Source organism: Panthera onca, chromosome A1 (genome assembly GCF_046562875.1).
Source record: "Panthera onca isolate mPanOnc1 chromosome A1, mPanOnc1 haplotype 2, whole genome shotgun sequence".
Lineage (NCBI taxonomy): Eukaryota > Metazoa > Chordata > Mammalia > Carnivora > Felidae > Panthera > Panthera onca.
The window spans coordinates 67,618,089-67,642,163 of record NC_138339.1 but is presented as its reverse complement, the minus strand read 5'-3'; the positions used below and the strand labels follow the sequence as shown (position 1 = coordinate 67,642,163).

The 24,075-nt window shown below is 39.9% G+C and overlaps 1 protein-coding gene across 4 annotated transcripts in view; it reads right to left on the bottom strand.

Annotated features, from left to right (window-relative positions):
• The window catches only part of EPB41L4A (erythrocyte membrane protein band 4.1 like 4A), a 252,941-nt gene that overhangs the window by 68,213 nt on the left and 160,653 nt on the right, over positions 1-24,075 (bottom strand). For all 4 annotated transcript variants that reach the window (XM_078447487.2, XM_060635206.3, XM_060635208.3 and 1 more), the window contains exons 9-12: positions 23,534-23,622; positions 22,868-22,931; positions 6,430-6,521; positions 4,939-5,016 (exon numbers count right to left, since the gene is read on the bottom strand). In XM_078447487.2, coding sequence (XP_078303613.1) covers positions 4,939-5,016; positions 6,430-6,521; positions 22,868-22,931; positions 23,534-23,622 — 323 coding nt within the window. The remainder of the gene's footprint in view (positions 1-4,938; positions 5,017-6,429; positions 6,522-22,867; positions 22,932-23,533; positions 23,623-24,075) is intronic.

The following is a 24,075-nucleotide window of genomic DNA, read 5'->3' as shown; positions in this document are numbered from 1 at the left end:
GAGGTTAGGTTTAGATTTAAGTAGAATGAGCTAGAAATAGAGGATACTGATGGTCTTCCAGCTCTACAACTAAATAATAAATTACGTTGGGCTAAATTATACAATAGCAACGATTCTACATGAATCAACATGTCACTAGGTTGTACTTACACAGCAAGTTGTAAAGCATGCCCCACAGGATGGCTTGGTATGATTTTTCCCTGAACCCTGCTGTGGCACAACCATTTATTAATGCTCACCTCACCTGTGCCAGATCGAGTGCCCAGAAAGATTTAAAGTAAGCCAAAAGCCCACGCAAAGTGCTGCCTCTCTAAAGAGTCTGAGGATGCAAGGTGAGCTTTCCCTGGGAATGGACTAACCTTCACATAATTTTCCTGAGGATTGGTGTGATTTTGTTTGCTGGATTTCAGTGAACATTCATCTTACTGAAAAATTACTCCACAGCTGCTGAATCTGAGCCAGTGAATGACTCTGGCTTTCACACAGGAAAATATCATTTAGGTACAGGAAAAATGAATTTTTGTATGTCTAGTTTGATTCATCACAAAAAGAGCCCACGTATGGGAGGAAAAAGGCCATTTCATGGCCCCAAATCTTATTCCTCCTACATTTACAGGATAAATGGGATAAAGAGATGAGACTTATATAAGCAAAATTTACCTCCTACACACTTCTGTGAAAGTTCCCCCTTCTTACTACCCCATCTACCTTTATTAGAAATAAAAGGATGCTTGAAACACTCATCAAAGTGGCTCCCGTCAGGCCAGCTAGGGACACCACTTGATATGAGCTACCATGGCAGGCTCCATCTGTGTGTGCCTCATGTTCAAGAGTTGATGGGAACCAGCATAGAGAATGGGAGAAAACCTGTGACAGGTTTTCTTTTACTTGAAATTTAACCTTTTTTTAAAGGTAGTACATAAGGTAGCACAAACAGCAACATCTCACTCCTAAAAGGCTAACAAACAAAATTCCATATAAAGAGCAGAATTCCATTATTATAAATGGTTTGAAGCATAAAGATAAGAGCTACTTACAACAGACTCTGTTATCAGAAAGACTTGGATACTGTATACTTCATTGCAGAGGAAAAAATATTTGCCCTGAAAATACAACCCAGCATGTGGACCCACTGTGGCATTTTATAATGAGATTTTACTTTACCATTCAATTTTCCCTCATGGCTTCTCTCTCAGGAATAAAGGATAATGAGAAAATCATATTACAAGATTAATAAAACTAAGGTCCAGAAACATAAACTGATCTGCCACAGCCTACAGAGGACTTAGAATGAGCTTTCTGACCTCCAGCTGGTTGTTGTGACACGGCCTGGTGGCCTGGGAGAAAGGGAAGAACACTGAACCATTTGGTATGACATTACAAGCCCAGTTTGTTTAAATTTAAAAAAAAAAATCTTTTTTTAATGTTTATTTATTTTTGAGAGAGAGCGAGCATGTGAGCAAATGAGCAGGGAAGGAGCAGATAAAGAGGGAGACACAGAATTTGAAGTAGGCTCCAGGCTCTGAGCTGTGAGCACAGAGGCTGATGTGGGGCTCAAACCAATGAGCTGTGAGATGTTGACCCAAGCCAAAGTCGGATGCTTAACCAACTGAGCCACCCAGGTGCTCCACCAGCCCAGTTTAAAACACAGCTCTGCTCTAACTGTGTGGTCTTCAGCAGATTCTTTTTAAAATCTCTTGGAGCCTCATTTTCCTCATTTAAAATATGTATTTTTTTAATGTTTATTTATTTTTGAGAGAGAGACAGAGCACAAGCAGGGGAGGGGCAGAGAGAGAGAGAGAGAGAGAGAGAGAGAGAGAGAGAGACAGAATCCGAAGCAGGCTCCAGGCTCTGAGCTGTCAGCACAGGGCCTGATGTGGGGCTTGAACCCATGAACCGCAAGATCATGACTCTGAGCCAAAGTCAGATACTTAACTGACTGAGCCACCCAGGCGCCCCCCACACACACCAAAAAAATTAAAATATATTTCTAGTTGAGGCGCCTGGGTGGCTCAGTAGATTGAGAGTCCAACTCATGACTATAATAAAATTATGTCATAATTTTATATATATACACACACACATACACACACACTTATTCAGAGTATTTCCTAGCGGAAATATTCTTGTACAGTATTCTTACTATTTCCTTGCAGCAGAAAGTACTTGATGAAGAGAGAGATTTACAGTGTAAAGTATAAGAGTTCCGATGCCTGTCTAGTGGCTCTCCGTAGTGACCAGAAAGAGCTTCTTCACCATAATCACCACTTCCCTGCCTCCGCACACGCTGGCGCACACACTCTTGTCCTTTGCGAGAAGTTTTTGAGGGGCTCAGAGAAAGAAATACCAGTGTATCACAAAGTACTTCATCAGTATCTATTTTAAATTATTGCTATGTGATAATAAAACAACAACAAAAGAACTAGACTGATTGCAGCTCTGTTTTCCCACAAATTTTGAACTTTTGAGACAACTGGCAGTCATGTATCACTAAAAATGTCAATTTTTTTCCTTCTTAGTAATTCATTTTTCTAAGAGATGTTGGAATCTTCTTGGAGTTCTGTAAGCCCCACGATGGAGGGAAGAGAGCAAAGACAAGAACTCTTCTTCCGTCCCACACACACCAGCAGAAATACAGACACACAAAGCAGGCAGACACCCACACTCACAAACCACAGCCACCTGTTCTGCTCTCCCTTATCCCCCATGCCCCAAAAGCCTGAAGGGTGAAGGAGGGGCTGCCTGTGTTTCCAGGGCTCTGCTTGTATCCCATGGGGCCTCCAGAAAGGAGTCTCAAGAAAGGAGTAGGCATATGACGTGTGTTAAAGGCTGGTTGTTTTTCCACTTTTGACAATCAACAGTCCACGTGCTGGCGACCACCCAGCTGTCAGAGACCCACCTGGGCCTGAGCCTAGCTCTGGGCAGTGGGATGAAACGTCTTTCTTCCAGGGATGGGGTAATGTTAATGCTTCCTACGTACAGACACGGAGATTTGGGTTTCATTACGACTTACTGGGGAGTTAATACCATCCACAAAATTAGAACAGATTTAGTGGAGCTTCCAATTCTGCAAAGGTTACCTTTAATTACTTTCTTGGAAGAAATGATATTTAATATGCAAAACCCAATAACTTTCTAATAATAATTCCCAGTAGCCACAACATTTGCATTTCAATAAATTTAAGAAATCAGGTATGGGTAAATTTGTGGAAACCAACTACAGCATATGTTAAACAGCATAATTACAATTTTAATAGCATGAACACTGACAGATGCTTTTTCACTAGCTTTACTTCAGTGACAAGAAGATAGATTTACACATTCTCTCTATAAACCTCAAAATGTTTTATGCCCCAACATGAAAAACAGCCCAAATACTATCAGCTCTTCTCAATACAAAAGTAAATACTCTTTCCTTAACTACATCACTATCTAAGGAAGAACCTTGGTAACCTGAAGGTTAAATTTTTAGGTATCAATGAATATTTTCTTTTTTTTTAATTAAAAAAAAATTTAAATGTTTCTTTTGAGTGGGGGGGGGGGGTGGAGAGGGGCACAGGGAGGGAAACACAGAATCCAAAGCAGGCTCCAGGCTCCGAGTTGTCAGCACAGAGCCCAACACAGGGCTCAAACCCATGAGTTGTGAGATCATGACCTGAGCCAAAGTCAGAAGCTTAACCGACTGAGCCACCCACGTGCCCTTCAATGAATATTTTCATTCAAATACCAAGAATATCTCTCTAATACAATAACAGTTAAGTCTTGGGCATCAAATGAGCAAATAACCCAAGTGAGTAATACATAATGGTAACGCATTGAGCATTCACTATTAATCACTCTTTTATTATCTCTGGTTTCAAATTCAGAACCAAAAACAAGTGGGTTGAAAAAGAGGAACTAAAATCTGGCATACCACTGTCCTGCCAACAATGACTTGGCTTTGTCTCCTAGGTAAGAATTTCATTTAGTGCCATCTCCAGTGAACTGAGAGAACAGTATCCCACTTCCAGAGTGGCATTTGGGCACCCTACTTGTTTTACAGGGCCTGGGACCTGCTTCACTGGAGCTCTCTAAAGGCAGAAGTAGTTAGATCCAATTCTCTATATCTCTGGGCACCCAATCCAATATCTTGCCTTGCATATCACAGGCTCTCCACTTAACAGACGAATTGAAACAAAACAGTTCTTTTTCACAACAAGAAGGTTCCCATTTTTAATGCCGGTATTAGAAAAAGACCCAATCAGGCTTTTCCTGTAACATGCTCAGGGTTTGCCTAATAGTCAAAGCAAGGGCTTTGGAGTTAGACTGCCAGGGAAGGGACCACTTTCCTGCTTCTTGGCTAGGTTACCTTGAAAAGTGACTTGTGTCTCTGAACCTTACTTTCCCCATATATTAAGGGGGATAATATTAAAAAGGCAGGAATTATTCAATGAAGCAATAAATAGAAAACATTTAGCACAATACATGGTACTTAGTAACTGCTCAGTAAAGTTTAGACATAATTGTAGCATTATACACTTAAGCTTTATGCTGTAGGAAACACGCTTTGATCCACAGTATAAAGTACACATTGTGTTACAACAGGTGATTGACTGAATGGTCCTGAGAACACCACTCAGCTACAATTCAGGATATCTACTTTGTCTCATAATCACATCATTAGAAATAAAGTGATAATTGTATCAAAATGAATTTCTGAAGATCATAAGCTGTACTACATTCTAAAAGTCCTAAACTTAACATAGCTAATACACATATTAAATAGGCTGTTTTTGTCAAGAAAGTTTTAATAAACTGTTACGCTTTTGAAATTCACTGGCAGAAAAATAAAAAAAAAAATTTAAATCATAAACTTCAGTGTGTGTGTGTATGTGGACAACTGAATTAAATATTTATTCACATGTATATACCCTTCCCCAAAGAAAAAATGCCATTTACCTATACCGGTGCTTATAACTCATGGATCCAAACTTGCTGAGTTTTCTTGACAATGAATTTGATTCATTTTCTGGCATTCTAATAAGTTTTTAAAAGAAAATTAGATAAGGATTCATAAATACAGGTACTTACACAACCCTTGAGCAAAAGCTATGTAGAAAATAGAGTGCAACATTGTTTCACAGCTAGTCGAAATATTTGAGTTATTGTACATATTGGCAGGAAATAATTACCAGTTATTTTAAGCTAATATTTGAAACACAACCATGCTCTAGGATTTTATGTATGTATGATATCAGAGTGTTCATAGTTTCAGCAAGCTATTATATAGATCATTGCCCTTTGGAAGCTTCAGCTGTGAATCAACTTACTTTCTCTACTTAAATTAAGAATAGTGTCACTATGTTGAAATATTCATGCCATGGCTTTCATGACAGATCTGATGTAGTGTTTTACTCCTCTTTATATTCCAGGACTTCCCATTCCAGGGTACCTTCAACAGACACCTTCCATGTGGAGCTCCCTGGCCCAGGCCCCATAGGACTACAGGCAGTGTCTCAGGCTTGCTGGGCCACATCCCTCAACTAATATAAACCCTATAAAGGACATAGGTCATTTTATAAGAATACTTCTCCAACATCATGCTATTGGGGAGAAGTGCTCCATACTCCTTCCATCACATAGGAATAAGGGGAAGAATTAATCTAACTTTAAATTTAAAAAGCAAAACATAAAGCTTAATATATTACCTGCTAGGATTTGGTTTTATCTTTACACTAGAAGGATGTGAAAGAAAGTGTCACTATACTCCAATGGTCAACTCTCTACCCTCCTCTTACTTGACGTCCTGGGAGCATGCAGTGCAGTTGCTGGCTTCTTATTCAGCATGGCATTTTCCTCTATATTTTCCATTTTCCCATGCCATCTACTCTATTTTCCATTTTCCCATGCCGTCTTACGCTCCTTTGTTAGTTCTACTGCACTTTACATGCTGGGAGGGTCCTACGGCTCAGTCCTTGGCTTTCTGTTCTCTTTCTTCATTTTTTCCACTGATGACCTCATCCAGTCCCCTTTGCCTTAAATACCTAGTAAATTTACATGGCCAGCTTTGGTCTTTCCAATAAGCCCTGGACACCCAACTGCCTGCTCCACACCTCTACTTAGGTGACTAACAGGCATTTCAAATTTAGTATGTCCATAGAACATTTAATTTCCATCAATACCAAAGCTGAATTTTATATATATGTAAATGTCCTTGACCCTTTCTTATAGTAGGACCAAAGAAGGTATCTGTGTGTGTGTGTGTGTGTGTGTGTGTGTGTGTGTGTGTGTGTGTATTAATATGATCCAGAAAATTAGGTGGCTGAAAAAAATTAATAGAAGAGAAACACTTCTAAATTTCTACTTATAGACAGAAAAGAACACTTGTTATAAAAACAAATGCAATTTTCACTTATTAGAACAATGCACAAAACTTTCACATTAACATACCTGAAAAATGTGTGATGTTCTACACTACACTTCCAAAGATGCTTGCAAGCCGTTTTACTTCGAGCTTCAAAAAAGAATGAGGTTTCATTGCACTGAGAGAAACAAAAAGAGAAACAGAATATGAATTACTGACCATACTAATCTTCAGATGACAGCCACCTTCCAGGTATCAAAAGTTTGGGTAGGCCCAAATTATTAACACATAAAACAAAAAATAATTACCTCTTGGTAACTATTTTTGGAGGGATGCCTTCAAACCACCTTCAATAATTAAAATTATGAAATTAAGTTCCACATAAATCGCAGTGCCGTCACCTTTATCACTTACTTCTTCATCACCCCAAGACCATGGATAAGCAGGGCCATGGCAAGGAAGTACTGCAAACTTTTCCATCATAAACAGGCACCCAAACCGGACCACACTGTGTGGAAATCAACTCCCAATAAAGAGGAGATGCCCATAAACCCAGTTATTAACTCTATTATTTTCAGGGATGTACATGCTACATTTAAAATGATGACTAAAGCATCTCAGGAGGGGCCAATGCAAGGAGCGACCCCCACAGCTGTGTCATCTAAGCAAACTGAATAATGTCTCTGAGCTTCCACATTCTGCATCTAGTTATTGGCTGAATTAAACTAAATGATATGACCTATGTAAAGTACATAATAGATATACATTAAATTTCAACTATCCAGTAGCTACCTACCTATATTTAACACATGAGAAATAAAGGCAATATTAGAGATCATTCTAATTGCGCAGAAGATATTATTTATTTTTTTAAGTGACTGAATAGGCAACAACGCAAGATATAATCTAAGTGCTAAAACAATGAACCACAAATTCTGTGAAGCTCTATAATTGTTTTGTTTGTTTGTTTTATCTAAAACTAAATTAGCATAGGGCGCCTGGGTGGCTCAGTCGGTTGAGCATCCCACTTCAGCTCAGGTCATGATTTCACAGTCTGTGGGTTCGGGCCCCGCATTGGGCTCTGTGCTGACAGCTCAGAGCCTGGAGCCTGCTTCAGATTCTGTGTCTCCCTCTTTCTCTGCCCCTCCCCCCACTCGTGCTCTGTCTCTCTCTCTCTCTCTCCCTCTCAAAAATAAATAAACGTTTAAAAAAAATTAAAACTAAATTAGCAAACTTAAGCCTCAAATGCAGAAAGGCCCCTGGAATGAGGTTTCCATGGATTTATAAGCACAAAATTGTCAATGCAGATGAGTAATGGAAAAGGATCCTTCCCACCTTTTAATAAGGAAAGAACATTTATATGCATGAAATTTATTCCAAGTCCATCTGGAAGGAAGCTGCCCAGTTTAGAGGTTTATTTGTAAGATGAAAGGGTGTGATGAAAACGGAGCCAATATATGCATGTTACAGCAAGGCCGCCTATAATTCCAAAACCTTGTGAAGTGGAGGAAGGAACTTAAGACAATTCCCAGGTTTCTGGCTTGGAGAATGCTAACTAATGAAATACAGCAAGTAGAAAAAATTGGGCATTTGGATGGCGAGGGAAGAGATAGTAAGTTCAGGCTATTTTGATTTTGAGGTGCCTATGGAATGGGGAACTAAACATACCTAGTGGGCCAGGAGACATGCAGACACAGAGCTGAAGAGACAGGCCACACCTGCTGACACAAATGATTTCACCCAAGAGCATAAAAGAAATTGTTCCAGGAGAAAGAACGAAGTGGGTGAAGATAAAATCACAACCAGGATGCTGTGAAGAAGGAGTGCGGGGAGGGAGGGGGGTGTCAAAATGGAACAGGAGGCAACAATGGCAGAGAGGCTAGAAGGAGAGCACAAGACTCAAGTGACCGGGAAAGGTCAAACAAGGTTTGAAAGGAGGGGACTGCATTTCATGGTGAGACATCTTCGGTGACTTTCATGAAAGTGGCAGGGATTACACAAGTAGAGATAAGGGAGCCAAGTCAATGGATTCAGAAAGGGCATTCCTCAAAAGCAAAAGAAATGGGGGAAGGGGGTGCCCAGGAAATCACAGAAGATCCTTGCAGGCAGGGTGGGAAACCAAGCATCCTGTCGGGACATGGGAATGCTTAGAAGGGAAGGGTTTTCCCTTTTTCTTTTCTTTTCTCCATACATAATATACACACATGGTACAAATGCCAAAAGTTACCAAAATGGACACACACTGATAACTAAAATCTCACTCCCATCGTGTTCCCAATCCCCTTCCCCAGAGGCCACCACTATCAAGAGTTTCTTATAGTGTGGTGCCTGGGTGGCTCAGTCAGTTAAGCATCCAAATCTTGATTTCAGCTCAGGTCATGATCTCACGGTGGTGAGATTGAGCCCCATGCTGTGCTCTGTGTTGACAGCCCAGAGACTGCTTGGGATTCTCTCTCCTTCAGTCTCTGCCCCTCCCCAGCTCATACCTCCCCCCCTCCCAAATAAATAAATAAACTTAAAAAAAAGCATTTCTTATATAACCATACGTGTTTTTAAGGTCACTGCATTATCCAAAAATATAATGCACAGGTCATTTATTTTAAAATAATTTTGCTTGTAATTGCATCGTATCAGGATAAATGATTAGGATAAAGTGAGTACAGGACATGTGGTCCTCTCCCCACCACCACCTTCCTCAGTATCTATACTCCACCTTCCTATGCCTTCCAACAACGAAAGCTCTACATGTGCCAGGACATACTAGACATTATCACTGACAAGAAATGGTGGCTGGTGAGGACCACTTTGTGACACTGATACTTGATCATTTTAGCAAAAGCATCCACAAATCAGGTGGTATTTACAAACCAAAAAACAAATTTTCAATAAGTTATTTAATTACATATAATCCAAATTTACAGAAACAGAGGAGAAACAAAAAAGCATTCTATCTTAAAAATATAGTAAATCCCGGGGCGCCTGCATGGCTCAGTTGGTTAAGCGTCTGACTTCGGCTCAGGTCATGATCTCCCGGTTTGTGGGTTCGAGCCCCACATTGGGCTCTATGCTGAAAGCTCAGAGCCTGCTTCAGACTCTGTGTCTCCCTCTCTTTCTGCCCTTCCCCCATTTGTGCTCCCTCTCTCTCTCTCTCTCTCAAAAATAAATAAAAACGTTTAAAAATATATATATAAACAAATTAAGTCCCCTCAAACTTTTCTTAGATTGGTTTTCATTCTATTCCTCACCTTAACATCTATATTCTTTTTTCTTTTCAAATAGAGATCCAGTCACGGGATATGTAATAATTTTTTTTTAACTACCATCACTTAATGAAAGGAGAAAACATATTTAAGATCCGACCAGAATTGGGTTTTCTCAAGTTTCCTTGGGTACAAATACATTAAAGGAACAAAAGAGGTTCCCACAGGCCTCCTAATTACTTCTGTCCTGTGCAAATGACAAGTATGAACTCATTTTCCATTTGTACGGGGCTGTAACACCAGCTGCCTGGTTTTTATCCCACTGTCAGCAGAATAATCCAAATACTAAAAGGAGTGTTAACATAACTAAAAAAGAAACCAGGAATTCTGAATAAATTCCGTGTGTTTTTGCCACTTAACCGCTGGTATGAATGGCACTGATGTGGCATCACAAAGTCTCTCTCTCCTACTAAGCCTTTTCCAAACAGACTGGGACAATTAGCACCTTTCCATTCATTCAAAGGTGAGCAGATGCTTAACTTCAGAAGTCCATTCCAACCCTCTGCTAAAATACTTTCTCCAAGCATCAACTGCTTGCTTTCGGCAAAAGCACTCAAACACCTTCATAGCTTTTGTCATTTCCTGCCAGAAGCAAAGCTACATGCCGAATCTCTTTTTAACACAGGCTTTTATCATAGTTTTATTTTATAAACTGAGCAAATTTTTTTTAAATGTTTATTTTTGAGAGAGAGAGAGAGAGAGAAAGAGAGAGAGAGAATGACCAGGGGAGGAGCAGAGAGAGAGAGAGATACACAGAGTCCAAAGCAGGCTCCAGGCTCTAAGCTGTCGGCACAGAGCCCGACGTGGGGCTCGAACTCACAGACCATGAGATCATGACCTGAGCTGAAGTTGGATGCTTAACTGACTGAGCCACCCAGGCACCCCCCCCCCTTTTTTTTTTTGAGCAAATTTAAATAGCCTGTATCTCAAACACCATTTGGGGGCTTCACTGCACCTTGGAGCCCTAGGTAAACTTGGCTCAAACTCCCAGTTCTATCATTTGTAAGACTTCAGGACACGTATCATACTGATGAATTCCCAACCTAACTCCCTCAGAGCTCTCTATTTCTTTTCCCACCTTTGCTGGGTGTTTCAAAGAGAAACTTGAAACTTGCAAGCTTCAAGAAATAAATCTACTTCAGTTTGGCTTCTCTGAAGTGTATTGAGATTGCTAGCAGGGTCCTGGAGGGGCTCGCATCAACTGTGCGCTACACAACTTCTTCACCCTGGGCCCTGCTGACTCATTGCCTCTCCCAAGCCTGACCCTTATCGCCACACCCAGCCCATGCTCTAGGGGTTGCTCTGTTGCTGTCTTGGGAAGCAGCCACAACTGGACAGTCTGCCTTCCCCAGCTTCCCTACAATTGTGGGGGTGAATATCTTCTCAGTCCTATTATATGTCTGTCCCACCTCCAGCGTCACAGAAGTAACCTAAAGTACACTGTATAGGCACATATTTTTAAAAGATTAGTACTTTCATAATAGTGACATGTGATCATTACATAAATACTGGAAAGGCCTACAGCAGAGAGTTTTCCAATCATCAGCAATCCACAGAAGCAGAGGAGAAGATCGAAGGAAGTGTCAAGATTACAAGTCTAAAGTATTGTGGTTTTTTAACTGCAATCTCAACAAGAGCTGTAACTGACTTTAGGCACCAGGGGGAAAAACAAAATCAACAGAGGGTGGATAGCCAATGACTGAAATAACCTGATTACTGATAAAGCAAAGGCAGGCAAGGGGTGGAAATGAAAACAGATACCAAAGAGATAACCCAAAATTTTAACTGTTTTGAAAACTGTTATCATTCTAAGTGGTGAGACTGATTGACTACAGTTTTAAAAGCTGAACAATGTCTGTACAAGTGAGAGAGCGGGCACAATGTCTGTCAGTGCCTGTCCCCGTGTTTGCCACTGCTCTCTCTCCCAGGCATCCCGAGTTCAGTTAAGAATTCACAGTGAGCCCTGCAACAAAACAAACTAACAATCTTCTTATTTGGAAAAGGAAGTTGGGCACAGATACTTGCTGTTTCCCTGTTTTATATAAATGAGCAAACCACTTTCTTTCAAGAAAGGGTCTTTTCAGGGCTCTAGATTAGAAAATATTATTACATGGCACATACACACACACCCCTAACACACACACCCCAGTTACTTTTTAAAAATTCCTTTTGAAATGTACTTAATATTGTTTGAATTAAAAATCACAGTGCATTTCAGGAGGGCACTTGGAGAATCAAATTAATTTCCATTCCTGCATATATATTTTACAATAAAAGAACAAAACCAAAAATATTCCAGTATTCTTTTGTCAGCTGTGTGGGTAATATTCCAAAACACAGAATAAATGTGAAAAACCTTTTTACCTCTTTTTACGGATGAATAAATTAATTGTTTGATGAATAACTGTACGTAACTCTTTCTAGCTCACAGAAACATAAATTACAGCGTTGGAAAGGACGTGTCAGATTGTGTTGCTTCTCCTCTTTTTCCTTTTCCTCCCCAAAATTCAGAAAGAGAAAACATGGGCCAAAACATTAGAGAATATTTAAATCATGTTTCAGTAAACATTGAAGATGATTATGTTGAGCTTATTCTGCTTCCTACTTGAGAAAATACACGGATGCAAACCCAGGAATCCAGATGCTTGGCTTTTGCTGTTGTTTTACTCTATCTTTTCCTCACTTGCTCTTTAGAGAAACCATAGCATTCAGAAAAATGTTCACATTTCCCTCTTATACTTGCAGAGTTATTTTTTTAATGATAACCTTTATCCTCAGTTTACAAATGTTAAAGATTTTTAAGTAATAAGTGTTATTAAAGCTTGTTACAATGAAGGCATATCTAGTAAGTTCTACTGATACTCAATTTAAAAACGTTTTAGAGCAGAATTTTACAATTTTTTCCAAATAAGTGGTCCATGTGTTTTAATTATAGAGAAAGTCAACACACATACTAGTAAGTGAAGCAAAGGAAAATGCACGGCCCTGGAAGACCTGTGCTCCCCTTCCTGCCTTGGCACGAGCTACTCATGAGCTGAGACTGGTCAAGGACAAGGTGCTCCCCGAGCCCTTCCTTTGCAAAGCTCCAGTAGCCCTAGATGACATGATGCCAAGACAATTCCGATTCAGAGACATAAACCTGGAGCCTATTATAAGTCCAACTTCAGACTAGGTGCCTTCAACCTCACCACAACCCTGGAAGGCAGATTTTGTCGTTCTCACTTTATAGCTAAGGAAATGTAGGTTACATGTTACTCAGTGAATTGTCCAAAGTTGGACATGTGGGAGGCCTGGACCCAAACCATGCTTTCTGACCGCAGGTCTAGCAGTCCATCTCTGAATCTGAGAAATGCCAAACCAAGCTGTTGGCATCAAGATCCAAATACTACTAACAGAGCCACACTTAGGAACACATGGGGGAGAATGTTCCATCTGTAGTTACAGGTGTGCTCATACCCTGTAGATGGAAATGCAAAATGGCACAAAAACTCTAGATGGAGGAGGGGATGTGGAAATATCTAACAAAACTACACATGCACTTGCAATTTGACCATGCAATCCCAATCCTGGGAATTTATCCCAATATAAAAATACATATGCACAAAGTTATTAATTGAAGGGAAATTTATAATTGCAAACTACTGAAAACTACCTAAATTGTCACAGCATAAGAGATCGGTTGAGTAAACCATGGTACACACTCAATGGAGTCCTACATAGCTGCACAAAAGAACAAGAAAGCTCTCAATGGACTGGTATAAAGAGAATTCTAGGAAGTATTACTAGGTGAAATAAGGAAGAAGTAAAAAAAATTTTTTTAAGTTTATTTATTTTGAGAGAGAGAGAGACAGAGAGAGAGAGAGAGAGAGAAAGAGAGAGAGAAAACACACAAACTGGGGAAGGGCAAAGAGAGGGAGAGAGACAATCTCAAGCAGGCTCTGTGCCTTAAGCGCAGAGCCCAACATGGGGCTCAAACTCACAAACTGTGAGATCATGACCTGAGCCAAGCTCAAGAGTTTGGACACTCAACCAATTGAGCCACCCAGGCTCCCCAAGAAGGAAAGTGTTCTAAATGTGCTTATCTTTACAAACAGAAACACAGGAAGGATAAACCATAAAACAATAAAGTTGGTTACCTATAAGGGAGGGTGAGGAAATAGGACCGAAAGAATATGGTATTAGTGGTACTTCTCTATGCCTTTTTCTGTACAGTTTTGACTTGTGGAAGCATGTGAATCTTCTACGTCTTCAAAAATAAAATAAAATAAGTAAGAATACAAAGGGGACCTAAAACTGAAAGCAAATGGAGACAAGTAAACCTAACTAGATCTCAAACGAAGACCGAAGCCTCAGTACTAGGGAAAGCCAGAAGGAAGGGCCAACCCTAGTAAATTCAGACCATAGTCACTGACTAAATGCCCTCAGTCTTGGCAGGATGGTATGTGAGTGAAAGCACTGCAAACAACTGTTAATCTTAGTGGTTCGGACAAAGCAATTCTGCAACTACTTGAGATATATTTTAGAACTGAGCCAACAAGTAAATGTATTTCTGTTGTTGGGAGCCAAGGTTCTCAGCACATACAAATATGAAATGAGGAAAGGCCAGAAAGAACCCTGTGGGAATGGATGGAAATTGGAGATATGATATCAACACACGATTTCTACTGTGCATATGAGCACGTTTATATGCACACATATGTATACATGTATTTATATTTGTATGTATGTATATATGTGTGTATTCCTTAGCTTATCCACTGAAAAGGCCAAAAAGCAAAGTCACCCCAATGACAATGACCACACCTAACACCTAGATCTTAACCCTTCCTGTCTAAACAGAACCAAAGTTCCTCGGAAAAATGGCTGATAACAGGGCAGATGTAGGTACAGAATGCACCTGAAACACCACATTGTACCAAAAAGGAAGAAAATGGCCAAAAAATGATAGGGTCAGGTCAAAAGGGCACAAGAGCCAGATTAAAGGAGCCCTCACTGACTAAATCTAAGACAACTTGAGCACCAAAAAATTAGGTACCGTAATATATCATAAACCACTGGGGGAAAAAAGGGAATTAATAAGCCCATGCTGATAAGATAGATAAATAAAAGGGATAAAAGGTGTGGCTCTTGCTTACAGTGCAATGCCAAGGGATGACTGTGGAGAGTGTGGAAGAGGTAGAAAATCAGTATTTTACAAGCATCACAGTAAAAGATCAGATCAGGCAAGAATCCTCAATGAACACTAAATCTACAGTGAAAGCTTGAAGAGGAGCAGGGTATTTGCACTGAATTAAATACCCCCACAGATTACTTATTAGTTGCAAAGGAGGAAGAATAAAAACAATAACTATACAGTGGGAAATCAAATCAACATCCTGACTAGGTGATCAAACTTAGTATAACCACCAAGTGACAGATGGCCATCGTGTGCCTCCAGATGTGCCCTATCATGTGCCCTAACGAGGACACAACCACCTATATGGCTTTCCAGCAGAGAACAAAGATCTACAGTCCAATCACAAGAAAACAACAGACAAATATGAAATGAGAAGCTTTCTATTGTTTAAAAAGCAGGTGGAACTGTATTCTTTCAAAATGTAAATGTCAAAAAAAAAACCCAAAAATGCTCAAAAGTGTTCCAGATTAAAGAAGACTAATTAATTGGATTCTGTACTGGATAGGGAAAATGCTTTAAGGGACCTTATTAGCCTAACCACCAATAAAACTGGAATGTAGAGAGTAGATGACATAAACGTGTTAAGTTGATAACTGTGGTTCCATCAGAGAGCATCCCAATTCTTAGGAAATACACACTGAAGTATTTAGAGACATGTAACACATGAAGCCCTCAAATCATTCAGCAAAGAATTGTGTGTGTGTGTGTGTGTGTGTGTGTGTGTGCGTGTGTGTAGACAGAGAGAGAGAAATGAAAAAGGAAATGGAGTAAAATGTTAACTGTGATTGTAAGTAATAAAAGGTGACCGTGTTCTTTGCAATATTTTCATTTTTGCCACTTTTTGTAAATTTGAAATTACTTTCATATAAAAAACATTTTTAGATCTATAGTTCTACATAAAATGTGAAAGAATCCTTAGCTTATGTAAGTGAGACCTCTTGGGCTTGCTGACAAAGTGACTGCTCCTGGCCACCAGCACTTCCCGTGTACTTTTCTCAAAGAGTTCGGCCAAGTGGGTCTAATTACTGGTGGCCAGACTTGCCAGGAACCTTTTGGGTCGACATCCTGTCACGCTGGGTAAGTTTAGCTGAGGTTAGCTTAATGATGTATTATACGTAAAAGTAATCACAGCCTCGTTTCATTTATTCAACAAATGTACATGCCAACCTCTGGGCCTACTGTTGGGGGCTGCACGCTCTGTTGATAAAACCAAGGTATTTGGGAATGATCCAAACTCCTCTCCATTTTTCACAAAAGTATTCCATCTGCTACCCATAAGAAGCAGTCTTACCTCCTCAGTGCCTCTCAAATCCACCCTCTTCCCTCCATCCTTGTGGTGATGGCTGTCCCATCACCTCTCCTGATCATTGGGCAGTCTCCTCGAGTACCTGCCTCTATTCTTACCTCCCCATGCCCCACACTGCAGCCACTTTCCTCACAGTGAGTAAAGCCCAGGGCTTGAGGCATAACTTAGTTTTCCCACCTGTGCTCAAGTCCCCCAGCCACCAGACAGGTAAGAGAAGCCATCTTCCACATGAGGTGAGACTCAACTGTGCACTGGGACTGTCTCACTTCCCCTAGGTCTTCTAGCTCCATTGCTAGGGTAGATGAGCAGACATGGAAAACCAGCTCTCACTCCCTTCCAATATCCACAGCTTCTCCACCTTCATGTGCCTTGAATCCACTGAACCCCATCTTATTATGGTCTCTTTATCTCAGGCACCCCCAAATGATGCTCAGCACATCCCCTAGTCAGTCCCCTTCCTCCACCATCACTCAACTCCTGAAACCCTTCCTTCGTGCCCTCTGGAATTCATGGCCTAACATCAGTAAAATGCCTTTGCCCCTCAGTCTGCTCTCTTACACTGCCTCAACCCTTCTGTGCCAGGAAAAACCCAGCTCTCCTCTGAGGACATGGTCTTAGCAGTCCACCTGAATGATAGGTAGCTCTGCCTTTTGCCCCCCCACCTGCCATGTTCTCATATCACCAAGCCTAAAAGTGAAGACTCCTCCTTGCTCCCCAAGGCCACTTTGAGACCATTTTCTTTCTCTTCCTCCTACAACTCCCAGCTTTGAATCTCCTGCCTCACCCACACTTCGATGCTACTGCAGTCATAGTCACATTCTCCAATACTCCTCTTGTGTTAACTATTGGAAATTTCCATATGTAAATAGAAACAATCCCTCCAACACTCAGACATCTCAGTTCCCTGAACTTCTCAATGATACTGTCTTCCTCCCTGTCCCAACCACTCGCTCTCATGCATGTAACTCCACACCAGGGTTTCTCAGCTTCAGCATTATTGACATGTATGGGAGTACATTTAACCTCTCCCCTCTAGATGCCAGGCACATCTCTGCCCTGTCCAGCACTGTGACAACCAAAACTGTCTCTAGATGTTGCCGAGAGGTGAGAATCAATGCCCGACAACTTCCCATTTACATAACTGAGGCTCCTCTGTGATCTCAATGCCTCACACCCAACTTTCTGACCATCACCCTCTCTCTCCAGCTTACTCTTTCCATTTCTATACCCCCAAACAACTCCACCAAGACCTCCATCCACAGACCCACCACTCTTTCATGGTCTTTGCTCTCTTCCTTTCTCAGTTTCAATTCCATGATAAATCACTGTATTTTCTCCCCTGCCTCACAGGATTCCTGGCCCTTCTCTTTGTATTATTCTCTTGAGAAAGCCAAGTCTCACTTCGTGTCTGCACCAGCACTGTCTAATGTGGTTGGACAAAAGTACACCGTGAGTAGGCTCATTTTATTATTTTTTTTCCTGATTTTTGAATATCTATCTATTTATTTATTTTTAATAATGTAATTTATTATCAAATTGGTTTCCATACAACACCCAGTGCTCATCCTAACAAGTGTGGTAGGCTCATTTTAAATTCAGGACCCTCTGTATCACCATGCTATCATAGGTTATCATCAAACTACATGTCTCTTGTCTATTTTCTCTTCAAAATCACTATTTCATACCTCTGCTTCCTTCAGACCCCCACCACTTCCTCCCCAACTTCAGTCTTAGCTGATGACCTTGATACCTAGTTCCCTCAAAATAAAAAGCAGAACGATCCTAAGAGAACTAACCAGCTACCCTAATCTACATTCCCATGCTCTATCTTCCTGCCTGCTAACCATAGATGAACTGTCCTGGCTGCCATCTAAAACCAACCCCTCTATTTATACACTAGCTGTCATCCACTATTGTCTACTTAAGGAGTATCATTCCAGCATTTCTCTCTCTCCCCGCAACATTGTCAAGTGTTCATTGCATATTGGTTCATCCTCATCAGAGTGTAAATGTGCTATTATTTCTCCCAACTTAAAAAACAAAACCAACCCTCTTGACCAGCTTCCCCTGACAGCCATCTTCCTATTTGTTCCTCTTTGTGCCAAAACTCCTCAAAAGAGTTGTCTATACTCACCCTCTCCAATTCTACTCCTATTACCTCTTTTGTTTTTCCTTAATTAGCATGCATCAGTGGTGGTCATTCCCCTAATAATGGACTCCTCTTAGGGTTTTTCTTTCATATAAGTGCTACAGTAAAGATACACGCCCCTTGTGATTCTCTAGCGTGCACAGACCTAACAGTGGAACTGCTGAGTTAAAGCTCACTCTTCAATCCACTGAAAATTGTCTTATCAATGACCTCCTACAATCCTAAATTCAGCAGTCAATTCTTAGTCCTCATCTTATTTGACATATCAGCATCATCTGACATGTAATACATGATTTTTAGCTGGCAAAACTAAATACAATTAGTGTTCTTCCTATCTCCTTCGTTATTCCTTCTCAGCTTCCTTTCCTGGTTCCTCCTCTTCTTCTCTATGCTCATTCTCCTAGTGACCTCATATAGTCTCCTGGCTCTGAATACCAGGATATGTCAATGATTCTTAAATTTTAATATTCTCCCCAAACTTTGGTCCCAAACTCCAGACTTATAGAACCCACTTATTAAACGTCTCCACTTAGATGTCTAACAGATATCTCAGATACAATATATTAAAAAAGGAAGTCTTAACCTTCCTGCCCAAACCTGCTCTATGCAAAGCCCTCATTACTTCAGTGGCAGCTCCATTCTTCCTGCCTTTCAGGCCAAACACCTGTAAGTCGCCAGTACTCCTCTCATACCTCCTCACATTTACACAACCATGTAGCTAAATCCAGAATCCAACAGCTTCTCAGCACCTTGAATGTTGCTACCCTGGTCTGAGCCACTAACCTCTCTCATTTAGATTATATATAATATAATATAATATAATATAATATAATATAATATAATATAACTTAATATAACTTAATATAACTTAATATAACTTAATATAACTTAATATAACTTAATATAACTTAATATAATATAATATAATATAATATAATATAATATAATATTTTATTCAGATTTTAAGTAATCTCTATACCCAATGTGGGGCTCAAACTCACAACCTCGAGATCAAGAGTCACATGATCTACCAAATGAGCCAGCCAGGTGTTCCTTGTCTAGATTTTGAAAATAAACACTAGGTGGTCAATGGGTGAACAAGCAACAATCTTTGCTCTCAAGGAATTCAGTAAACAGCAACCATTTGATAATAGACTTAAAAAAATTTAAACTTCTCATAATAAACACATGTTCTTAAAACCAAGAGCTAACACATAAGTGGTGGAACAGTGGTATTTTCACTGAAATCAGAAACCAATCAAAGGTGCTTTATATTACTAGATCACTTAACACTCTTCTGTAAGTTACGACCAACACTATACAATATGAAACATAAATAACAGAAAGGAGCAAATAACTTATTTTTATTTGCAAGCAACAAAATTATATACCTACAAAAATTTATGAGAATAAAATTAAGAACTCTTGGCTAACACACAAGAATTCAGCAAAACAGCCAGATTTGAGATAAAAATAAAATTCCACAGCTTTCACCTCTACCAGCAGAACACGTTTATAAGATACAATAGGAGGAAAACATTGATCCACGACATTAAGAAAAAAAAGGTCAAGCACATAAAACAGTAAAACACATTATCAAACACTGTGTAGGCACATATGAAAAAATGAAATAAAAGGAAAAATGCTTATGATGTGAAATTAAGTATAAAACCCACGTATAGAACCACGTAGGGGATGACACATATATATGTGTATATATATGTATATTACACATTCATGCTAACAGAGCAAAATCTGAAAGGGCTTGTACTGAAATAATAATCATTACCTCTGAATTTTAAGAGGTAATTTTCATTTTCTTCTTTACAGTATATTTCCCAAATTTTCTACAATCATCATGGAAGACCTTTATACTTAAAGTTTTTATTTTTCTGAGAGGTATTATTTAAGCCATAGTACCTATTTGGAAGCTTAACTAATCCACAGAAGTATTTATAATTACCTGCTGAATCTGTCAGAGGACTAAATTTTTACAAAACCAGACTTTAGTTTTAGTTTTACAAAACCAGTGTTTGTTCCTCTCTCAAATCTGAATCAGTGAACTCACTAAGGTTATATCTGAGAAAGATGAGACTGTTATTTGTGGATGCAAAGAAATGTATGAATAAATACTATGTGTTAGCATATTATATTTATTAAGATATGGTAATGTGCTTTGGTAGACACTGTTAATATTAAAAAGTGGAGTTGGACAGTGTTAGTGGCATAGTGTGACAACAGGAAAAATCTTTTATCTGTAGGACATTGCTGATCTTTTGGGAACTGAATGTCTGAATTTGGCCCTAAGAGTGCTGAACATACTGAGTTAAGTCTCTCTGACTGGACCAGTGGAGCAGAAAACCAGAATAAGCATTTCAACCATTTTGCGAGCTGGTTGTGATTACTGTTCCAGGTGACGGGTTTCATGGGGTTTTTATATATAATCTATGATTACAGTTAGGTCTCCATAATAATCAGCTTAATTCCACCATTATGTAAATCATTCCTCACAGACAAATACCCAGGTGGAGAGGGAAGAAAGACTGCAAAGCAAGAACGCTCAGGAAAAGGAGTGCTTTGGTTAAATTAATGTCCTATTAAAAAAAAAAAATCCCTGTGATTCAAGCCTGAGTTACGTGACCTGCTTCACCGTAAGAGATTGGTGACATTAGGCTAATGAACCAGGAGCACGCAGTGCCTCAGGCGACACCCAAACACCCACTCCTCTTCTTTTCTTTCTTTTTTTTTAATGTTTATTTATTTTTTCAGAGAGAGAGAGAGACAGAGGATCTGAAGTGGGCTCCGCACTGACAGCAACGAGCCCGATGTGGGGCTCGAACTCACGAACTGCAAGATCATGACCTGAGCCAAAGTTGGACACTCAACCCACTGAGCCACCCAGGTGCCCCACACCCACTCCTTTTCAAAGCTGCAGAATGGACTGAGGCAAAGCGGGGTTCGGAGGAAACAAGGTCACACCATGACACTGCCATTAAAAAAATAACATGAAAACTATCAATTTTGTTGTTTTGTTTTCACCTAATAATGAAAAAATCTAAGAAGTCAGAAGTTCAAGTTAGCTGACACTTTGACAAATGTTTATCCTGAGGCAGAAGACATTTTAAGGCACTCTAATAATAACATAAAAGTAGTTGACCAAAGGACCTCACTCACGAAAATAACAGGTATGAGGGGGGAAAATGACTCTAAATAATAGTAATGCTTCCACAGAAAGTCTTATTATTTTATAATATTCTTATTAAAAACGTGAAACATTATTTTCAACGTATTGAACAGACTTTATTCCTTGCATTAATTCTTGTGAAACCAGTGGCAGGACAGGGAAAAAAATCACGTAGCCCTACTATCCAATTAGCTGTTCTACTTTTGGGATGACTTTAATTCAATCTCACAGCACATCTTTTATCACTGATGTGTCTAATCAGGAACTGAAGAAAACTAGGCTGCTAAGAACTATGATGAGGTGTTGGGACTATCATTTTTTTTTTTTATCTAATCTGGAATTTCCCTCCTTACAAGTTAAAACTCATTTCAAAATCCAATTTTAATTTTATCAATAAATGGCAGCATGTCACACAGTTCAGGGAAGGATCGCTGTATTTTTCTAGAAAAATCAGGCTTTCTGATTTGGCAGTATGTAATCTCAGTCCATCCATTCACAGATTGTTCAACAAATCCTGAGCAGGCACCTGCTATGTGGGAGGCCTTGCCTGGTACCGTGCTGCACCTGAGGCAGCGGCCACTCCTTTCCTGTGTCTCAACGTGCAGATGCAGAAGCGCAGGTTTTCTTTGCCTCATTTTTACAACAGAATCTCCTCAGAAAATCCATTCAATGCATCCACTCAGGGTTTGGGTCTACATAAAATTACTACCAAAGAGACAGAAGGATGGTTCTCGTACATCGTATTTCCACTAACTTATCCCATAAATACAAATTAGAGTAATCGCACTTCAAGGGAGCACCCTTTTCACAGGTAGATTAAAAGGAAGCTTTCACATTCTTGCCTTTTTTGGCCCCGCTGCTTAAAAGCTACCTCCAGACTCTGCTAAATACTGTGCCCGTGACCCAAACAATCCTGGAGGACACTGCCAGCTTGCAGGGCAAAGATATTTTTGCACCCTTGCCTTACATTCTCCTTTGAAAGCATCAGAATTTCCCATCTGGCTTATCCACCATGCCAGAGAGAATAGAAGTGTTACTCCCTACAGGTTGTTTAATTTACCCTGGGACAAAATGAGGACACTCTTTATCCTATATGTAGGTTGCACGCTTCTGAGGAGATGAATCCTACCTTCATAGACAGTACTTCGAAGCAAACTACTCTAATAATGATCATCACCTCCTCTTCTCTCTTGTGCCCTAGAAAGGGTTTTCTTCTCTTTTTGCTAAAACTAAAATGACACTCCTCTATAATCAACTCGTTCATTTCTACTCACTTCCCTTTCCCTTCCTTGAGAAGAAGTTGTGCACATGAGTCCATTAACCTGGTTCCATGTGGCTGCAGCTGAAGAAACATGGCAGTTTTATTTCACAATGATTTTTAAGTTCTCAACGAGCAGATAAGACTTCTCTCCTCAGTTAAGGGAAGCTGAGCAGTCAACAAAAACTTACATCTTTTCCCAGTACTCTGAGCTCAAACTGTGTCTCCTTGAAGTGAACCTTTGTAATCCGTGGCCTGAAAAACAAAGCAGATGGCGGTGGTGGTGTAGTTTTTAAGAATTAATCTTTCAGAAATTCAGAGAAGTATCCAGTGGGAAAAGACTGGCTCGTTTCAGTTTCTGTATATACTGCTCCAGTAATTGTAGAGAGTTCCCTGTATGTCATTTGCTCTGGACACTTTCCTAAATAAAATTCCATTTTCATTCTCCTGTACTTCTCCAGTAGATACAGACAAGCTTGGAATCCCCAAAGTCTCAGCAGTCTGCCTTCCCAGACACAGTGTAGGGCTACAGGCTCCCAGGCCCTCCAAATGCCTCCCGCATTTAGAGTTAGAACTCAAAGTAGTCCTGGGCCCACAGCCCACCAGCATACACTGGAATGGATAGGAAATCCTACTACACATAATTTGCATGGACAAGAGAGTCCAGAATCACAGTACCTAAAATTTACAGAGAAAATACATACTAAGATGCACTGGGAGAAAATGTATACCCAGTTTTACCCATTTATTTATCAACCACTGGAAACGTACCTGTTTTCACTGACAAGTAAGCCCCATAAGCCTAGTATATACAGCGTATAATTGTAATACTAACTCTGCCCTCAAGTTATACTTACCAGAAATACTTCCCCACTTGCTTTTTATTCTTGTAGACAACAACACCAACTGGAGTTAATCCTAAGAAATACTCAGATTTGTTTTCTCCCTGCAAAAACAAGCATATGCCTATTACCCATGAATGTATTCATGTCACAGCTCCTTGTCAAACTGTAATTGGCCATACAAACTTAATATGTTGTATTAATATTGGGTCCAGTTTGTCAAAGACATCAATTTAGAAAGCTAGCTAAGCTATGGTAATAGCTAGCTTGCTGCTCATTTTTTTTTCAATTTTTTAATGAAAATTTTTCTTAGTATATTCATACTTAGAACTTCAGTTCATTAAAAGAACCTGGACTACCAATCAGGCCACTGATCGACTCACCCCACACTGCACCTACAGTGCAGTTCAACCCTGGCTGCACATTAACTGAAATCACCTGTGCAGCTTAACATGCTGATGCCCAGGTGCTACCAAAACCAGTTAAATCAGAATCTGTAATGAAGGGGCCTAGGAATCAAAAATACATAAATACTCCAGGTGATTTCTCCTGTGCAG